The sequence below is a fragment of the Rhinopithecus roxellana genome, chromosome 20, assembly GCF_007565055.1.
Source record: "Rhinopithecus roxellana isolate Shanxi Qingling chromosome 20, ASM756505v1, whole genome shotgun sequence".
In the NCBI taxonomy this organism is placed as follows: domain Eukaryota; kingdom Metazoa; phylum Chordata; class Mammalia; order Primates; family Cercopithecidae; genus Rhinopithecus; species Rhinopithecus roxellana.
This window is the reverse complement of record NC_044568.1, coordinates 70896040-70917061: the sequence shown is the minus strand read 5'-3', so window position 1 is coordinate 70917061 and position 21022 is coordinate 70896040. Positions and strand designations below refer to the sequence as shown.

The following is a 21022-nucleotide window of genomic DNA, read 5'->3' as shown; positions in this document are numbered from 1 at the left end:
GAATCGGCCGGGCGCGGTGGCTCAAGCCTGTAATCCCAGCACTTTGGGAGGCCGAGGCAGGCGGATCATGAGGTCAGGAGATCGAGACCCTCCTGGCTAACACAGTGAAACCCGTCTCTACTAAAAAATACAAAAAACTAGCTGGGCGAGGTAGCGGGCGCCTGTAGTCCCAGCTACTCGGGAGGCTGAGGCAGGAGAATGGCGTGAACCCGGGAGGCGGAGCTTGCAGTGAGCTGAGATACGGCCACTGCACTTTAGCCCGGGCGACAGAGCAAGACTCCGTCTCAAAAAAAAAAAAAAAAAAAAAACTAAAATGAATCACCCCCCATCCCACCTCCCTGTAGAATGGAGGAGGGGGCCACAGGAGGTTAACTCCTTGAAATGCTTTTTTCTTTTTTTTCTTAAGATGGAGTTTCGCTCTGTCGCCCGGGCTAGAGTGCAGTGGTGCAATCTCGGCTCACTGCAAACTCCACCTCCCGGGTTCACAACCGTCTCCTGCCTCAGCCTCCCGAGGAGCTGGGACTACAGGCACCCGCCATCATGCCCGGCTAATTTTTTGTATTTTTAGTAGATACGGGGTTTCACTGTGTTAGCCAAGATGGTCTTGATCTCCTGACCTTGTGATCCACCCGCCTTGACCTCCCAAAGTGCTGGGATTACAGGCGTGAGCCACCGTGCCCGGTCATGTGGCTAATTTTTAATTTTTTTGTAGAGATGGGGTCTCACTATGTCGCCCAAGCTGGTCTCTTTCTCCTTCTGCCTTGGCTTCTGAAAGTGTTGGAATTACAGGCATGAGCAACCATGCCTGGCTAAAAGTGAGGTTCATATGGTTTGATTCCCTGGTTTTCTTTCTTTTTTATTGAGACAGAGTCTCGCTCTGTTGCCCAGGCTGGAGTGCAGGGGTGCAGGGGCGTGATCTTGGCTCAGTGCAACCTCTGCTCCTGGGTTCACGCCATTCTCCTGCCTCAGCCTCCTGAGTAGCTGGGATTACAGGCTCCCACCACCATGCCTGACTAATTTTTGTATTTTTAGTAGAGACGGGGTTTCACCATGTTGGTCAGGCTAGTCTCCAACTCCTGACCTCGTGATCCATCCGCCTTGGCCTCCCAAACTGTTGGGATTACAGGCATGAGCCACTGCACACAGCTGGGAAACACTTTCTGAGAATAAAATTAATAGAAGAAATCACAAGAGAAAGGATGTTGCTACATTAAGTACAAAAGTTAGGCCAGGTGCAGTGGCTCACGCCTGTAATCCCAGAACTTTGGGAGGGTGAGGAGGAAGGATTACTTGAACCCAGGAGTTCAAGACCAGCTTGGGCAACATAACAAGACCCCATCTCTACAAAGAAATAAAAAAAGTAGCCGGACATGTTGATACACACCTGTAGTCCCAGCTACTTGGGAGGCTGAGGTGGGAGGATCACTTGAGCCCAGGAATTCAAGGCTTCAGTGAGTTATGATTGCGCCACTGCACTCCAGCCTGGGTGACAGAGCAAGACCTTGTCTTTAAAATAAATGAATGTGGCCAGGCACGGTGACTCTTGCCTGAGATCTCAGCACTTTGGGAGGCCGAGGTGGGTGGATCACCTGAGGTTAGGAGTTTGAGACCAGCTTGGCCAACATGGTGAAACCCTGTCTCTACTAAAAATACAAAAATTAGCCAGGCGTGGTGGTGCAAGCTACTTGGGAGGCCGAGGCAGGAGAATCGCTTGAACCTGGCAGGCGGAGGTTGCAGTGAGCCGAGATTATGCCACTGCACTCCGGACTGGGCAGCAGAGTGAGGTTCCATCTCAAAACAAATAATAAATAAATAACAATAAAATAGAATAAATAAATGTAAAATGGAAAAAAAAATCTGACAAAATCAAACAAACAACAAACTGGAGAAAAGTGCAATCAACTGATATTATCCAGATAATATCCAGACTGATACTGTCATAGAAAACTGGCTTCCCTCCCCTTGCTGGTTCTGCCGTGTGTATGAGACAGTGATGAGCAGGTGCTAACATCTCCAGCTCTGACACTGAGACCAGATTCACCACCTGTGTACAAATATAGACTCTCAGTTTCACTAGTTCTGAGTGCAGCTGCAGCCTGTGTTGAACCTGGTGACAGAAGGCGGAGTGTGAGCCCTGCATAAGCACTGAACACCCGTTTGGTGAGTCAGATAGGTGCTTCTCCTTTTCAGGTCCTAATTATGTTTCTCCTTGCTAGGAGGCTTGGCACCTAGGACCCAGCCAAGCAGATTCGTCTGGGCTGATGGTGCCCAGGCTGAGGGTCTAAGAGTGCCGACTGGCCAGGCCAGAGAGGGGCAGAGCAGGTGCCTCTGAGCACCAAGCCCTCATGGCCCAAGGGGATTCCATCTTGGATATATACCTGTGCGTGCCCTCCCTGGGAGGCGTACCTGTGTGTGCTCTCTCTGGGAAGGATGAAAGACAGCTCAGCCCCAGCGCTGCTCTCCAGCGTGGCGTTGGGGACATGGTCGTGGACCAACTGGGAGATGCCTTCGGGGTTGCAGTGTGGCTCCTTCACCAGCGTCATGTGATAGCCGGCACCTGGAACACAGGGCCACGTGTGAGATCTTTGGCTGATCCCCCAGATCTCTTCATGCCCACACTGGGGTCTCTAGGGCTCACACCAGGCAAGCTGGTGGGAAGGAGACCAGAGAACTGGAGGTGGGCAGCTGAAACAGAATGAATGTATCTTGGAGCTCCCCGTGCTGTCCCGAGGATCTTGCCTCCTGCTCCTGCTGGGAAGAGCTGCTGGGGATCTAGGGTGCTGAGCACTGTCAGGGCCACCTACTGGAAGGTGGGGTCTCCCCCTAACTGTACAAGCACCAGGGAAGGATATCAGCAGCAGCGACAGACCATGTGTGAGGGCTTCTGTCTTGTGGGGTTAACACTGACGGTTATGGTGCGGTTCTAGGAAGGGACCGTCAGCAGGAGCAGGAGCGAGAGCTACTGGCTGCAGGACCACACTGCACAGCACTATCATAGATGCATCTCACCTCTTCCCCAACATCACCATGCAGAAGATGGAGATGGAATTCCATGTCCTTTTTTTTTGTGAGACAACAGTCTCACTCTGTCACCCAGGCTGGAGTGCAGCCGCACAATCTTGGCTCACTGTAACTTCCACCTCCTTGATTCAAGTGATTCTCCTGCCTCAGCCTCCCCAAGTAGCTGGGATTACAGGCATGCACCACCATACCTGGCTAGTTTTTTTGTATTTTTAGTAGAGACAGTTGTGACAGGTGTTGAGTGTCGTGTAAAATTTATCATCATGGTTCTGGAGTCATATATCACACTTTAAATGTGCACAGTATTCCCAGAAACAAAACTGAAGTTCTCTCGACCCTTACTTGTTACCTTCCTGGCTTCCTTTTGTTTCACAGGGCCATGTAGCTGTCTCTTGTTGGCCAGGCTGGTCTTGAACTCCTGACCTCAAGTGATCTGCCTGCCTTAGCCTCCCAAAGTGCTGGGATTACAGGCAGTGAGCCACCATGCCCGGCCCCATGTCCTCTTTAGAGACAAGGATGCCAGGCCCAGGAAGAGCAGTGGCTCTGCCAACTGGGCAGTGGGGCAGGAAGTAGCCAGTGAAACTCTCAGAGGCTGTGGTGGATGGTTCCATATCTCCGAAGGTCTGTTCTCCTCCCTCTTGGTAACAAAACCCTGGTATCTTGGCTGAGCACGTGGCTGCCCAGGACAAAGGCCATCTCCTCCAGCCTGCTGCTGACCACATTGGGTTGCCACTCAGTCACTAGGGGGCAGAAGTGGGACATGCACTTGGGGGGTATCCTAAGGGGAGGAGGGCTCCTATGTCTTTGCTCCACCCCCTATCGGAATGTGGGGGACGCTGGCGCACCCGGACCGTGCTGGACCAGGAGGTGACCTTGAGAGGGAAGCTGCAGTTGCACAGAGGCCTGGGCCCAGATCCCGTCAGCCCGCTGGCCCTGGCCATGCTGTGAGCTGCTCGTACAAGGGAGCTGCCACGTTGGTGCGTGTGTCGGCCTCTCCAAGGGCAGTGCTGCTTCGTGGCACTGGGCTTGGCCTCTGTTCTTCTGGTCATGGCTGAACTACATCCTAACCAAACTGAGACTTTCAGCTCTGTTTCCTGCCTCTTCCCTCTCACAAGCCCCCCTGCCCGGTTGGGCTCTCCACCCAGAGGCAACAGACAGGAGGCCCTGCCTGATCTCAGGGCCCTTCATGAGGGTAGCAGCCATTCCCTCAGCACAGCAGCCAGGACACCGACCCCGTTGCAGGCTGGCCCCACCACTCACCGTATTTCTGCTTGAGGAACAGAGAGGACCCGCAGCACTGCAGCTCTCCCTTGGCCATGATGGCGATGCGGTCTCCCAGCAGGTCAGCCTCGTCCATGAAGTGGGTGGTCAGCACGATGGTGCGGTCACTTTTCTGCCGCTGCAGAAGGTCCCAGATGGCCCTCCTGGAGATGGCGTCCATGCCCGAGGTGGGCTCGTCCAGTATCAGCACCTGGAGGCAGAGACACAGCCTCATGACGCTGGTAGAGCCACACCCCAGGCTGGCCCATCAAGGGGTTCGCGGAGTCAGCTCGAGTCCTCCAAAGATGGTGATGGCCTTGTCTGGGGAGTCAAGGGCCAAGGTACCTGCACCATGGTGGAAGGGCCAGCCCAGGTCGAGCAGGAGGGGAGCCCACTGCCTCCCACTGCCTCCAGTCCCACCGCCGCACCTTGGAGCCTGCGATGAGGGCAATGCCGATGGAGAGCTTGCGCCTCATGCCCCCGCTCAGGAAGCGGCTCCGTGAGTTCCACTTGTCCTCCAGGCCGATGATGTGCAGCATCTGCTTGACTTCTTCAGGGCACTTCTGGCGCGACAGGCCTTTCAGCTGCAACGACAGGGGACGCAGGGAATGCAGGCTTCTGGCAGAAGGCTGACCCTGGCCAGCGAGTTTCTGGTGAGAGGAACCTCTCTTTGATGTGGCTGCACTCAGAACCCTGGCTCCTGTCCTCCTGGCTCCCTTCCTCCAGTTTAGCTCCTTGGAAGACTGCCCCAGAAACTCGAGCACATCAGTGGAAACACCCCCAGGACACCCCTGGCCCCCAGCTCACCTGGGCATAGAAATAAAGGTGCTCTGCGACTGTCAAGTTGTCAAACAGGATGTCGTGCTGCGGGCACAGGCCCAGGCTCTTCCGGATCTGAACCATGTCCTGGGAAATTTCATACCCGCTGACGTATGCCCGTCCACTGGTGGGGGGAAAGAGACCTGGGGCCCAGCAGGAGACCCCACATTCAGCATGAAGATCCTGCTCGTCAGCACCTGGGGTAATGGCCCCTACCCCGTCTGTCTCCCCTAATTTCCTCTGAGGACCCTGCCCTTGAGACGGCTGGGAACCCCGCTCTCACCGGGGTGGGCTTTAGCTGGGCCAGTGGGAAAAAGCAGCAGCATGGAAACAGCCCTGCCACCGGGACACACGGTTAGTGAGGAGAAACCCACGTCACACACACACAGACGAGTCACCACAATCAGTCCCCGCCCCAGGTCCCAGCCTGTGCCACTGCCAGACACCTTGGTGCTTGGGGAAGACAGAGTGAAATGCCAACAGGGGCTGTGGTGCACAGGGGAGAGCTCTCAGAGGGGGGTTTGGTGACAGAATTAGCACGGGGTTGAGCTGCTCCTGTGTGGCCTGTTTTTACTGACCCCATCAAGCTCAGGCATCCACCGACAGAGGCGGTGAGGAGGGCAGGGGTCCCTGGATCCCTGGGGGTCCCCTGGCATGTCCTGGACAGAGGCAGTAAGGAGGGCAGTCCCTGCATGTCCCACTGGGCCTGCGGGGCTGAGGCGCATCTCTTGCCACTGTGGTTGGGGAAGGCCCGAAAGCCCCGTTGAGGGAATGAGGCGGGGCTTGCGCTGAGATGATGTTAAAGGGGGGCCTGTCCAGTCCTCACCTGTGAGCATGGAAAGGGTCGTGGTCTTCCCGGCGCCATTGTGGCCCAGCAGGACAGTGATCTGCCCCTCGTAAAGGTTCAGGTTCAGGTCTCTGATGGCCGCCCTTTCCTTGTTCCCCACCCTGAACACCTGCAGGAAAGGCAGAGGCTGCCCTGGGCTACCCACAGCCCCGAGGCCCATGGCCAAGGCCTCTCCTGCTCCCTTGCCCGAGCGTCTCAGTAGGAACCAAGCCTAGCATCACCATCAGTGTGCAGAGGGGAGGGACGTTTTGGGCAGATGCTGCTCCTGGCTGCTCCCCTCTGGTCTCCCCCAGCCCCAACACGTCCCAGACACCCTCAGTGTCTCTGCAACCCTGCGAGGCCCATGAGGCCGAGGCACTGCTGGATGGCTAAGTCTGGCATTTCCTGAGAAGCTGGAGATGTGGTCTGTGTCCTGAGGAACTGGTTAGAGGGCAGCAGAGGGTTCCTGCCCTCTTTCAGGGCAGGAGGTAGCAAGGCTCAGAGGGAGTACATGGCGGGCCATGAGGTCTCACCGCCATGTTGTTAAGTCTTCCCCATGGTCCTGGCAGCCCCGGCCCTCCCTGTCCCCACAGCAGGCGGCACCTTGGACAGGTGCTTGATCTTGATCCCAGCCACCAGGTCCTCTGGCTCAGCTTCAAAGTACTCGTTTCTGAGCTCTTTCTCAGGGTCACTGTCTTCTTCCTCCTTCCCTGCAACCGCCCTTGGCTTCCCACACCAATAGGAGGGCTGGGAGGGAAGCAGACAGCTGTCAGTTTGTTCTGTTTGTGAAGAGCAAAGCAACAACCAGCAGACACACTAGATGCACACAGCCACGCACCCTCTGTCCCAGGCCTTCGCGACACTGCTGTGGAGAAGGCGCCGCTCAGGGACAGCCCCAGAGCGTCCTGACTTGTTTCATCCCTGTGAAGGTTCTAAGCCTCAGTTTCCTAACCTGGTGAGTGGGTGTAACGGTTACACACAGGCTTGTGAAGATGAACTCAGATCCGATACAGGGGAAAGGGAGTTTGTCAGCTATGAAATTTCATACAGAGAGAAGTTATCTAATGCTCCAGTCCAGAGGGATGTTGGGGCCAAAATGGAAAGGAAGCTGTGTCCCCATGCCACCCGGCTGTTTCTTTGCTCAAGCCCCACATGAGCTCATGACTGTAAGCAAGAGAAGCTGAAGGCACCATGCCTCCCTCTAGTACAAGGAAGCCTCTTCCCATCTTCCCTGTGGCCATCACAGAAACAGCTCAGTGCATGGGGTAAGAACACAGTCACACACTTCACACACTACCCTCGAGGACAGCCTGGTGCCTACATGGATGCAATCGACAGTGGTGCGGGCAGAGCACCAGGGAAGGTGGAAGCAGTGCCTTGGCAGGATCAGCGCCAGCACAGCTGCGGGGTGGGGACTCGTTCACCCTCAGCTTCATGCCCAGTGCACTTCCAGCATCCGGAAGGGCATACGGCACACACTGCACTACACTGGTTCTCAGGGACATAGCTCTCATATGTAAACTTATTTTAAAATCAGAATGCATCTTGGCTAGTTGCGGTGGCTCACATCTGTAATCCCAGCACTTTGGGAGGCTGAGGCAGGCGGATCACCAGGTCAGGAGATCGAGACCATCCTGGTTAACACGGTGAAACCCCGTCTCTACTAAAAATACAAAAAAATTAGCTGGGCGTGGTGGCGGGCGCCTGTAGTCCCAGCTACTCAGGAGGCTGAGGCAGGAGAATGGCGTGAACCCGGGAAGCAGAGCTTGCAGTGAGCCGAGATCGCGCCACTGCACTCCAGCCTGGGCGACAGAGCGAGACTCTGTCTCAAAAAAAAAAAAAAAAAAATCAGAATGCATCTTAAATCATAAAATGCCACACTGTAACTGTGGCAGTTTTCTTTCTTAGTGATAGACAAAGTAACCATTACCTCTAATGATCAGTGTCATCTTACAGTTGAATTAAAATACAGGACACTTGATAAATATGTGTGGAATCGAAGAACGAAACCAGAAATGACCTTGGCCAGAGGTGGTGGCTCACGTCTATAATCCCAGCACTTTGGGAGGCTGAGGTGGGTGGATTACCTGAGGTCAGGAGTTCAAGACCAGCCTGGCCAACGTGGTGAAACCCCGTCTCTAATAAAAATACAAAAAAAATTAGCTGGGTGTGGTGGTGCATGCCTGTAATCCCAGCTACTCAGGAGGCTGAGGCAGGAGAATCGCATGAACCTGGGAGGTGGAGGGTGCAGTGAGCTGAGATCATGCCACTGCACTCCAGCCTGGACAACAGAACTAGACTCCAAATCAAAGAAAAAAAAAATGACCTTAGGCCGGGCGCAGTGGCTCACGCCTGTAATCCCAGCACTGTGGGAGGCGGAGCTTGCAGTAAGCCAAGATGGTGCCACTGCACTCCAGCCTGGGGGACAGAGCGAGACTCCGTCTCAAAAAAAAAAAAAATAAAAAAATGACCTGGCCGGGCGCAGTGGCTCAAGCCTGTAATCCCAGCACTTTGGGAGGCCGAGACGGGCGGATCACGAGGTCAGGAGATCGAGACCATCCTGGCTAACACGGTGAAACCCCGTCTCTACTAAAAAATACAAAAAACTAGCCGGGCGACGTGGCGGCGCCTGTAGTCCCAGCTACCCGGGAGGCTGAGACAGGAGAATGGCGTGAACCCGGGAGGCGGAGCTTGCAGTGAGCTGAGATCCGGCCATAGCACTCCAGCCTGGGTGACAGAGCGAGACTCCGTCTCAAAAAAAAAAAAAAAAAAAAAAAAAAAAAAAAAAAATGACCTTAACTAGCCATCGGTAGGGAATTAGTTAAGTATGTGGTGATGAGCCCACAGGATGGAATACTGTGTGTCACTTTAAATGAAAGTGCTTCTTAAAAAGGTATATAGAGACATATATTTATAAATATAACAACATTTATCAGTATGTTTAGATAATTTAAAACTATATTAATAAATAGACAAATACGTGTATGTATTTAAGATATCTGAGTTGTACTGTTAGGTTAAGAAAAGCAACTTTTAAGCATTTTTTACGATATGATTCTTTTTTTTTTTTTGAGACAGGTTCTCATTTTGTCACCAAAGTTGGAGTGTGGTGAACACGGCTCACTGCAGCCTCCACCTCCTGGGCTCAAGTGATTCTTCTGCCTCAGCCTCCCAAGTAGTGGGGACCACAGGCATGTGCCGCCTGGCTAATTTTTTTTATTTTTTATTTATTTTGTGGAGATGGGGGCTTCACTATGTTGCCCAGGCAGGTCTCTAACTCCTGGCCTCAAGTCATCCTTCCACCTCAGCCTCCCAAAGTGCTGGGATTACAGGGATGAGCAACTGTGTCCACCCCGATCCCTTTTTTTTTTTTTTTTTGAGACGGAGTCTCGCTCTATCGCCCAGGCTGGAGTGCAATGGCTTGATCTCGGCTCACTGCAAGCTCCGCCTCCCGGGTTCACACCATTTTCCCGCCTCAGCCTCCTGAGTAGCTGGGACTACAGGTGCCTGACACCACACCCGGCTAATTTTTTTGTATTTTGAGACGGCGTTTCACTGTGTTAGCCAGGATGGTCTCGATCTCCTGATCTCGTGATCTGCCTGCCTCAGCCTCCCAAAGTGCTGGGATCACAGGCGTGAGTCACCGTGCCCATCCTTTTTTTTTTTTTTTTGAGACGGAGTCTTGCTCTGTCGCCCAGGTTGGAGTGCAATGGTGCGGTCTCAGCTCACTGCAACCTCTGCCTCCCGGGTTCAAGCAATTCTACCTGCCTCAGCCTCCTGAGTAGCTGGGGTTACAGATGCCTGCCACCACACCCAACTAATTTTTTTTTTCTTTTGTATTTCTTTAGTAGAAACGGGGTTTCGCCATGTTGGCCAGGCTGGTCTCAAACTTCTGACCTCAGGTGATCCACCTGTCTCGGCCTCCCAAAGTGCTGGGATTACAGGCGTGAGCCACCACACCAGGCCTCCAATCACATTTTTATAAAACAAATGAAGCTATGCTATATGTCCATCCACATGTACTCTATGACAGTAAGTGAAGAGAAGGAAACTCGGCAAAGTACATACCAAATGTCAACAGTGTTCATCTCACCAGTAGGACTGAGCTACAGATTCCAGGAATGCGATCATTTTTATAAGAAGCTAGATTTTGTAGGCAGAAAGCCCAGTCAGATACTTTTTACGAGAAAGGAGGCAGGAGTTGAGGAGGCAGGTGGGCAGCAGAGGCTGCGTGCATGGGTCTTGCAGAGAGGGGGCCAGAGCAACCCGTTTTTTGCACCACTCTGTTTCAGGCTCTGGAGCAGAAGGATTTCTCTTGGGCATGGTGGGTCTTTATCTCTCTGTGAACTAGTCCCAAGGGCCCTCGGGGACAGGCCACTCCCTGTGCACAGGGCAGGGTTCTGTGTCCCAGCCCCACGCAGGCGCTGCATGTCAGGGACTTGGAGGGGTCCCTGAGTAGGCACTGGTGACACCTCTGCACTCACAGAGGCGGCAGATCAGGAGCTGGGCATCAGAACTCACCAGGATGAAGAAGTACCAGGGCTGAGGTATGCCGAACTGCCCTGGGAAGACGGCCTCCATGTACCAGGTCACCAGGCCATAAAGCACAGAGTCCAGCAGCAGCATCCCCAGCACCTGCCCGAAGCAGAAGTCGTCGTCCACGTTGACGGGACTCAGGAGGTCTCGCCACTGGATGCCCATGCCTGGAAGACACACCGGGAAAGTGGCCCGAAAGCCGGCAGGCTGGGGGCCCAGGGACCCTGAAGCCCCTGGTGGCACGCGTGTGCACGTGTGACCTTGCACGGTCACTGCTTGGTCGGCATGCCTTTTCCCTTCCTGGTTTTATAACAAGTTGGACAGCTTTCTTCAAGTCTGGAAGATAAATGCAGATTACAAAATCATTAAGTCACAGACTAGCAACAGCTCATTCACTGACTAGACAGGCCTGCAATTAATCTGTGACATATATGCACATACGTACACACATACATATGCACCCACATCTATGATTTCGGTAAGGCCAATGTAGGTCAATGTGCATTTAGCATAAATCTTTTTTTTTTTTTTTTTTTTTTTGAGATGGAGTCTTGCTCTGTTGCCTAGGCTGGAGTGTAGTGGTGTGACCTTGGCCCACTGCAACCTCTGCCTCTGCGGTTCAAATGATTCTCCTGCCTCAGCCTTCGGAGTAGCTGGGATTATAGGAGCATGACACCACACCTGGTTAATTTTTTTTTTTTTCTTAGATGGAGTCTCACTCTGTTGCCAGGCTGGAGTGCAGTGGCACGATCTCGGCTCGCTGCAACCTCCTCCTCCCATGTTCAAGTGGTTCTCCTGCCTCAGCCTCCTGAGTAGCTGGGACTACAGGAGCGTGCCACCACATCCAGCTAATTTCTGTATTTTTAGTAGAGATGGAGTTTTGCCATGTTGGCCAGGATGATCTCGATCTCTTGACCCCATCATCCGCCTGCCTCGGCCTCCCAAAGTGCTGGGATTACAGGCGTGAGACACCATGCCCCACCAATTTTTGTATTTTTAGTACAGACAGGGTTTCACCATGTTGGCCGGGCTGGTCTTGAACTCCTGACCTTGAATAATCCACCCGCCTTGGCCTCCCAAAGTGCTGGGATTACAGGTGTGAGCCACCCCATCCAGCCTAGTATTACTCTTTTTTCACATTTTAATTCTGTAGTGACGGGGTCTTGCTATGTTGTCCAGGCTGGTCTCAAACTCCTGCCTCAAATTCCTTCTTCCTGCCTCAGCTGTAAGTCTTTTTTAATCACAGAAATTTTTTTTTTTTTTTTTTTTTTTTTTTTTTTGAGACGGAGTTTTCGCTGTCGCCCAGGCTGGAGTGCAGTGGCCGGATCTCAGCTCACTGCAAGCTCCGCCTCCCGGGTTCCCGCCATTCTCCTGCCTCAGCCTCCCGAGCAGCTGGGACTACAGGCGCCCGCCACCTCGCCCGGCTAGTTTTTTGTATTTTTTAGTAGAGACGGGGTTTCACCGAATCACAGAAATATTTCAAACATGTGTAAAGCTCTCCTTAATGGAGCTCATGTTTCTCATCTTCTCTCTGGTTTGCCAACATTGCAGTCCTGACAGCACTGGGGATCTGTGTGTCCAAACACCCTCTGTTTGGCCGAGGACCCTGAAGAAAATAATGCTCTTCAGCCTTGGTGAATTTGCACTTTCAAACAACCAGAGATTTGCCTGTTTTAAGAAAATTCACTCTAGCTGGGCGTGGTGGCTCACATCTGTAATTCCAGCACGTTGGGAGGCTGACACAGGAGGACTACTTGAGGCCAGGAGTTTGAGACCAGCCTAGGCAACACAGACAAATTAGTCAGGTGTGGTGGTACGTGCTTGTGGTCCCAGCTACTCAGGAGGCTGAGGTGGGAGGATCACTTGAGTCTGGGAGGTCGAGGCTACAGTGAGCTATTATCATACTACTGCACTCCAGCCTGGGCAATGGAGTAAGACCCTGTCTCTAAAAAAAAAATTGTTAAAAAGAAAGCAAAAGAACAAAGTCTACATTTTATCAACACACTAGGAAACACAGATAATGTAAAAGCTAAAGTGTCAGAAGACACTGCCGACTGCAAAAAATCGTTCTAATGAAAGACAAAGCAACACTGGACACTCCCACCTCCTTCCACAGACCCAGACCTTTGCAAGCTGCAGCTAGGAACTGCATGGCGCCATGGCTTGACTGGGCCCCCCAAATTCATGTGTTGGAGACTTGACCCCCAATGCAGCAATGTTGTGATGTTCATAAAAATTAAGAAAAAAAGTGAGTCGTGATGGTGCCATTGCACTCCAGGCTGGGTGACATAGTGAGACCCTGTCTCAAAAAACAAAAAAGAAAAGAAAAAAAATGCTGTCATTTATCACTGTCTCTCTCTCAGGCGTCTCTCCTGCCATCACCAGTCAAGGCAGGAGGCACTAGGAAGATGCTAATTCTACCCTTTACCAACAGCAGTGGTTGATCAGAAGCCCTAAAAACCAGCCAGCCTCAGTGGCTCACACCTGTAATCTTAGCACTTTGGGAGGCCGAGGGCAGATCACGAGGTCAGGAGTTCGAGACGAGCCTGGCCAACATGGGAAAACCCCTCTCTGCTAAAAATACAAAAAAGTTAGACGGGCATGGTCATGCATGCTTGTGATCCCAGGTACTTGGGAGGCTGAGGTGGGAGGATCACTTGAGCCCATAGGCAGAGGTTGCCGTGAGCCAAGATCACATCACTGCCCTCCAACCTGGGAAACAGAGTGAGATTCAGTCAAAAAAAAAAAAAAAAAAAAAAAAAAAGTCCTTAAAACCCTAGACTCTGAGATCTCTGATGTAGTAATTTTTTTTTTTTGGGGGGATGGAGTCTGTCGCCCAGGCTGGAGTGCAGTGGCCGGATCTCAGCTCACTGCAAGCTCTGCCTCCCGAGTTCACGCCATTCTCCTGTCTCAGCCTTCCAAGTAGCTGGGACTATAGGCCCCTGCCACCACGTCCGTCTAATTTTTTGTGTTTTTAGTATAGACAGGGTTTCACCGTGTTAGCCAGGATGGTCTCGATCTCCTAACCTCGTGATCTGCCCGCCTCGGCCTCCCAAAGTGCTGGGATTACACGCATGAGCCACTGTGCCCAGCCTCTCTGATGTAATCATTTTGAATGTCTCAGGAAGCTGGAAGAGGCCAGATGTGGTGGCTCACATCTGTAATCCTGGCTATTCAGGAGGCTGAGGCAGGAGGATTGCTTGAGGTCAGGAGTTTGAGACCAGGCTGAGCAACATAGTGAGACCCCATCTCTATAAAATATTTAAAATTTAAAAAAAAAAAAAGAAAGCTGAAAGAGGCTCAGGTCATTGAGTTAGATCCCACCATCAGTCAGACGTGCGTGTGATGCCGCTGCTGGATATTCCAACCCTCTTGTCCTCCGAGCTTTGGGCTTCTTTGGCCCACTGCCCTGTGGCTCCCATCACCTGCAGCTGTGCCGTGCAGCTGAGCTTCCCTCGCCCGGGGCCGTGCCCAGCTACCCAGCCCACACTCAGCGCTGTCCGCAGATGCCGCTGGCTTCAGCGGTCCCAACAGCCTACCAACCGTCCCAGGTGGAGCCTTGCTGTTGGCGGCACTTGTGTCTGGGTGGTCTCAAAGGTTACTGATTCGGAAAGAACAGGCTGGGCAAGGCAAACACTCACCTTTCGCCTCAAATTTCCCAATGAGCTGGGCTCCCATTGCCATGGCGACGTTGGACAGGAGGCAGGAGCAGAGCTTCTGGCTCAGCGTCATCCAGTTGTACCGAGGGGCCACGAAAAAGTAGGGGATGTAGGTGAAGAAGTAGAGAAAGCCGCCGAAGGCTGCCGCCATGTTGGCTGCAGGTGTTGGAAGACCCGGGGGGCGTGAGCGTCAGTGCCCTTGGAAGGGGCTTGGGCTCCCAGAGGTACAGGGAACCCCCTCCTCCTGGGGCCGAGCCACCCAACCTGCTCCCGGCATCTGTCGTCCACACGAGACACAAGTCCCGGCATGTGGGGGGACACCAGGTGTGGCCAGCAGCTTCTCCAAGTGGTGCCCCCATCCCAGGGACCCCCACATCAACAGCTCCAGCGCCTCCTCTGCCTCCCATCCAGCTGCCTCCCTGACACCGCACACCTGACGTGGCTGATCCCAAACCCCTGATTCCCGCCTAAGCCCCACTTCTGCCTGGGCTGCCGGATCTCTCTCATTCATTTATTCATTCGTCAGATACGCACCGAGCACCCACTCTTTTCTAGGCACAAGGGAGGCAGCCCCACAGAAAACAGAGAAAACCCCTCCCACCCCCACCTGGAATCTAGCTGGGAGACAGAGAGCAAGGTGTGCTGGATGGAGACACATGGTGGATGCAGCAAGGAGGCACAGGATGGGAGAAGAGGCTCCTGACGGCCGGGAAGGCTTCAAGGAGGTGACATGTGAGAAGGACCCGGAAGAGGTGAGTGGATTACTGAGAGCGGCGAGATGGGCATGTTTTCTGTCCATGCCAGCAGTGCTCAAACTCTTTGGTTTTCTTTTGTTTTTTTCCTTTTGAGATTGAATTTCCCTCTGTCACCTAGGCTGGAGTACAGTGGGGTCATCATGGCTCACTGCAGCCTCTACCTCCTGGGCCCGAGGTCCTCCCACCTCCAGCTAGGGATAGTAGCTGGGACCAACAGGCACGCAGTACCATGCCTAGCGAATTTTTAAATTTTTTTTATAGAGATGGGTCTCCCTATTTTGTCAGGGCTAGTCTAATGCTCCTAGGCTCAAGGGATCCTCCCGCCTCGGCCTCCCAAAGTGTTGGGATTACAGGTCTGAGCCACCATGCCTGGCCATCAAAATCTTTGGTCTTAAGACCCTTTTCTATCCTTAAAAATTATTAAGGAGGCCGGGCGCGATGGCTCATGCCTGTAATCCCAGCACTTTGGGAGGCCGAGGCGGGTGGATCACGACGAGGTCAGGAGATCGAGACCATCCTGGCGAACACGGTGAAACCCCGTCTTTACTGAAAATACAAAAAAATTAGCCAGGCATGGTGGCGGGCGCCTGTAGTCCCAGCTTCTAGGGAGGCTGAGGCAGGAGAATGGCATTAACTGGGGAGGCAGCGGAGCTTGCAATGAGTGGAGATCGCGCCACTGCACTCCAGCCTGGGCAACAAAGCGAGACTCCGTCTCAAAAAAAAAAAAAAATTGGCCGGGCGCAGTGGCTCAAGCCTGTAATCCCAGCACTTTGGGAGGCCGAGACGGGCAGATTACGAGGTCAGGAGATCGAGACCATCCTGACTAACACGGTGAAACCCCGTCTCTACTAAAAAAATACAAAAAACTAGCCGGGCGAGGTGGCGGGCGCCTGTGGTCCCAGCTACTCGGGAGGCTGAGGCAGGAGAATGGCGTGAACCCAGGAGGCGGAGCTTGCAGTGAGCTGAGATCCAGCCACTGCACTCCAGCCTGGGTGACAGAGTGAGACTCCGTCTCAAAAAAAAAAAAAAAAAATTTATTAAGAACACCAAAGGGCTTTTTAAATGTGGGTTTATATATATCCATATTGATTCTGTAAGAAATTAATACTAAGAACATTTAAAAACTCTGTTAAATTTAACAATAACAGTAATAAATCTACCACAAGTTAACATAACTTTATGAAAAAAACCCCAGCCGGGTGTGGCGGCTCATGCCTGTAATCCCAACACTTTGGGAGGCTGAGGTGGGAAGATCACAAGGTCAAGAGATCAAGACCATCCGGCCAACATGGTGAAACCCCATCTCTACTAAAAATACAAAAATTAGCTGGGCGTGAGTGGTGGTGCGCACCTGTAGTCTCAGCAACTCAGGAGGCTGAGGCAGGAGAATTGCTTGAACCCAGGAGGCAGAGATTGCAGTGAGCTGAGATGGCGCCACTGCACTCGATCCTGGCGACAGAGCGAGACTCCGTCTCAAAAAAAAAACCAAAAACGACAACAACAACAACAAAAAATTTCCACAATTTATTGAGAAGAGCAGCAGTGTTTTTTCCAACTTTCTTTCTTTCTTACTTTTTTTGTTCTGAGACAGGGTCTCATTCTGTCACCCAAGATGGAGTGCAGTGGTGTGACCTCAGCTCATTGCAACCTCCGCCTCCCGGGCTCAAGCAATAATCCCACCTCAGCCTCCTGCGTAGCTGGGATTACAGGCATGCACCACTGGGCCCAGTTAATTTTTTTCTATATTTTTAAGTAGAGACAGGTTTTCGCCATGTTGCCCAGGCTGGGCTTGAACTCCTGGGCACAAACAATCTGCCCACCTTGGCCTCCCAAAGTGCTGGGATTACAGGCGTGAGTCACGGTGAGTCACCGCAAGTCACCGCGAGTCACTAAGCCTGGCGGATTTTTTTTTTTCTTTATTGGTCTTTTTCCCACCTCTGGTGCTTGAGTCAGGAACAATGTTCTACATTTTTGTAAACCTCCATAATGTCTGACTTAACAGATTACAGCTGGGTCCTCATATCTGCCTATTTACCCTTTTCTTTCTTTCTTTTTTTTTTTTTGAGATGGAGTCTCGCTCTGTCGCCAGGCTGGAGTGCAGTGGCACGACCTTGGCTCACTGCAACCTCTACCTCCTGGGTTCAAGCAATTCTTCTGCCTCAGCCTCCCGAGTCGCTGGGACTGCAGGCACACACCACCACACCCAGCTAATTTTTGTATTTTTAATAGAGATGGGGTTTCACCACGTTGGCCAGGATGGTCTCGATCTCTTGACCTCATGATCCACCTGCCTCGGCCTCCCAAAGTGCTGGGATTACAGGCTTGAGCCACTGCGCCCGGCCCTATTTACCCTTTTATGTTGTTTGGTTGATGTATATAAAGAAAATCTGGATTCACACAGATAAATAGTTGGAAAAGTAAAGGGTATTGTGATGGTTTTTGTGGATATTTTTTGATACTACACATTCAAGCACCACTGAAGAAGCAGTAATTTCGGAAAGGGTTAGTTGCCATGAAGTAGCCAACAAACTTTTTGCGCTCTGTTATGTGAACACCCATTGGTTTATCCTGCAGTTTGGATTTTTTTTTTTTTTTTTTTTTTTTTTGGAGACAGAGTCTCGCTTTTCACCCAGGCTGGAGTGCAATGGCACGATCTCAGCTCAATGCAACCTCCGCCTCCCAGGTTCAAGCAATTCCCTGCCTCAGCCTCCGGAGTAGATGGGATTATAGGTGCCCACCACCACACCTGGCTAATTTTTGTATTTTTAGTAGAGACGGGGTTTCACCAACTTGGTCAGGCTGCTCTTGAACTCCTGACCTCGTGATCCACCTGCCTCGGCTGACCAAAGTGCTGCGATTACAGGCGTGAGTTACCATGCCTGGCCTAATTTTCTGTATTTTTAGTAGAGATAGGGTTTCACCATGTTTTCCAGGCTGGTCTTGAACTCCTGAGCTCAGGCGATCAGCCTGCCTCAGTTTCCCAAAGTGCTGGGATTACAGACATGAGCCACCACGCTCAGTCGCACTTTGGATTTTTACTCTTGTATGATTTTATAACATTATGCATCAGTTCGTTTGGAAAATACTGCTTTTTGAGTTACACGGATGTTCCAAACATTGGCATATTTTATCGTATAATATTTTTAAAAATTACATTTGTTAATATTATCACTGGCTCTATAAAAAGTTCTTTAAGTACTGGGAAGTCACAGATTTCAGTTTGCCAAATTCTATTTTTTGCTTGAAAGCTTGAACTGCAGTATTGATGTCAGAAACTACTAGTTGTTTTCCTTAAAAAGACAGGCTCATACTGGAGAAAATGCCTACCAAATACCCGAGGAGGAATAACTATAGTCTAGTGGTTGTTCCTTCAAGCAAAAATGGTGCCCCATGAAAACAGTGGCTAGTTTTGCTGACAACTCAAGCAATTGTACATGTACTTTTCCTCAAGATAATCCACGGTTCAGTACAAGTACTTTATGTGTACATCCCATTTTGTCACACAGAATACTAAATGAAGTATACTTAAGAGTCGAGATTTAATAAAAAAATTTTTTTACTGCTTTGTCAAGGACATTTGTGAGTGAAATTGGCTTTTTTTTTTTTTTTTTTTGAGACGGAGTCTCGCTCTGTCGCCCGGGCTGGAGTGCAGTGGCCGGATCTCAGCTCACTGCAAGCTCCGCCTCCCGGGTTTATGCCATTCTCCTGCCTCAGCCTCCCGCGTAGCTGGGACTACAGGCGACCGCCACCTCGCCCTGCTAGTGTTTTTTTTGTGTTTTTTGGTAGAGACGGGGTTTCACCGCGTTAGCCGGAATGGTCTCAATCTCCTGACTTCGTGATCCGCCCGTCTCCGCCTCCCAAAGTGCTGGGATTACAGGCTTGAGCCACCGCGCCCGGCCTTTTTTTTTTTTTTTTTTTTTTTTTTTTTTGAGATGAAGTTTCACTGTTGTTGCCCAGGCTGGAGTGCAATGGTGCAATCTCCGTCCACTGCAACCTCTGCCTCCCGGGTTCAAGCAATTCTCCTGCCTCAGCCTCCTGAGTGGCTGGGATTACAGATGCCCATGACCATGCCCAGCTAATTTTTTTTGTATTTTCAGTAGAGATGGGGCTTCACCATGTTGGCCAGGCTGGTCTCGAACTCCTGACCTCAGGTGATCCGCCCGCCTCGGCCTCCCAAAGTGCTGAGATTACAGGCATGAGCTGCCACACCCAACCGAAATTGGCATTTTTTTTTTTCCCAGCCCGAGCAACATGGTGAAATCCCAGCTCTACAGAAACTACAAAAATTAGCCGGGCATGGTGTCACACAACTGTGGCCCCAGCTACTTGGGAGGCTGAAATGGGAGGGTCACTTGAGCCCTGGGAGTCAGAGGTTACAGTGAGTCGGGATCATGCCCCTGCACTCCAGCCTGGGCAACAGAATGAGACCATGTCTCAAAAAAAAAAAAAAAAATTAAAACAAGAAGTTGGCATTTTTTATGTGTTTGCTTGTTGTATGTGGCAGTGCAGAACGCAATGATGATAATATGGCTTGCTGTCTTTTTTTATGCTCAGGGTCTAGTGGTTTTGCTCATCATTGTTTTTGCACCATCACTACAAATGTCAACATGGTAGAAAAGGCAAGCAGCATCTGGGTATCAGTATAAGACCATCTGGGGCCAGGTGCAGTGGCTCCCGCCTATAATCCCAGCACTTTGGGAGGCGGAGGCTGGTGGATCACCTGAGGTCAGGAGTTCAAGACCAGCCTGGCCAACATGGTGAAACCCTGTTTTTACTAAAAATACAAAATTAGTTGGGCATGGTGGTGTGTGCCTGTAGTCCCAGCTACTTCGGAGACTGAGGCAGGAGAATTGCTTGAACCCAGGCAGCAGAGTTTGCAGTGAGCCAAGATTGTGCCACTACATTCCAGCCTGGGCGACAGAGTGAGACTCTATCAGAAAAAAAAAAAAAAAGAAGGAGAAGAAGGAGAAGGAGAAGGAGAAAAAGAAGAAAGAAGAAAGAAGAAGAAGGAAGAAGAAAGAAAGAAGAAAAAAGAAGGAAGAAGGAGGAAGGAGGAAGGAGGAAGGAGGAAGGAGGAAGGAGGAGGAGGAGGAGGAGGAAGGAGGAGGAGGAAGGAGGAGGAGGAAGGAGGAGGAGGAAGGAGGAGGAGGAGGGAGGAGGAGGAGGAAGGAGGAGGAGGAAGGAGGAGGAGGAGGAAGGAGGAGGAGGAAGGAGGAGGAGGAAGAAGAAGGAGGAGGAAGGAGGAGGAGGAAGGAGGAGGAGGAGGAAGGAGGAGGAGGAGGAGGAGGAGGAGGAAGGAGGAGGAGGAGGAAGGAGGAGGAGGAAGGAAGGAGGAGGAGGAAGGAGGAGGAGGAGGAAGAGGAGGAGGAGGAAGGAGGAGGAGGAGGAAGGAGGGCGGAAGGAGGAGGAGGAGGAAGGAGGAGGAGGAAGGAGGAGGAGGAAGGAAGAAGGAGGAGGAGGAGGAGGAGGAAGGAGGAGGAGGAGGAAGGAGGAGGAGGAGGAAGGAGGATGAGGAGGAGGAGCGAGGAAGGAGGGGAGGAAGGAGGAGGAGAGGAAGGAGGAGGAGGAGGAAGGAGGAGGAGGAGGAAGGAGGGGAGGAGGAGGAGGGGAGGAGGAGGAGGAGGAGGAGGAGGAGGAGGAGGAAGGAGGAAGGAGGAGGAGGAAGGAGGAGGGGAGAGGAAGGGGAGGAGGAAGGAGGGAAGGAGGAGGAGGAAGGAAGGAGGAGGAGGAAGGGGAGGAAGGAGGAGGAGGAGGAAGGAGAGGAGGGAAGGAGGAGGAGGAGGAGGAGGAGGAGGAGGAGGAGGAGGAGGAGGAGAGGAAGGAGGAGGAGGAGGAGAGGAAGGAGGGGAGGAAGGAGGAGGAGGAGGAGGAGGAGGAGGAGGAGGAAGGAGGAGGAGGAGGAGGAGGAAGGAGGAGGAGGAAGGAGGAGGAGGAGGAAGGAGGAGGAGGAGGAAGGAGGAGGAGGAGGAAGAGGAGGAAGGAGGAGAGGAAGGAGGAGGAGGAAGGAGGAGGAGGAGGAAGGAGAAGGAGGAAGGAGGAGGAGGAAGGAGGAAGGAGGAAGGAGGAGGAGAAGGAGGAGGAGGAGGAAGGAGGAGGAAGAGGAGGAGGAGGAAGGAGGAGGAGAAGGAGGAGGAGGAGGAAGGAGG

General features: G+C 52.1%; 1 protein-coding gene across 1 annotated transcript in view; it reads right to left on the bottom strand.

Moving 5' to 3' along the window:
- ABCA3 (ATP binding cassette subfamily A member 3) overlaps positions 1-21022 on the bottom strand; it is a 71525-nt gene that overhangs the window by 16924 nt on the left and 33579 nt on the right. Inside the window, exons 11-18 of the mRNA XM_010387885.2 lie at positions 14104-14277; positions 10448-10629; positions 6530-6673; positions 5927-6056; positions 5089-5243; positions 4710-4865; positions 4282-4492; positions 2407-2557 (exon numbers count right to left, since the gene is read on the bottom strand). Coding sequence (XP_010386187.1) covers positions 2407-2557; positions 4282-4492; positions 4710-4865; positions 5089-5243; positions 5927-6056; positions 6530-6673; positions 10448-10629; positions 14104-14277 — 1303 coding nt within the window. The remainder of the gene's footprint in view (positions 1-2406; positions 2558-4281; positions 4493-4709; positions 4866-5088; positions 5244-5926; positions 6057-6529; positions 6674-10447; positions 10630-14103; positions 14278-21022) is intronic.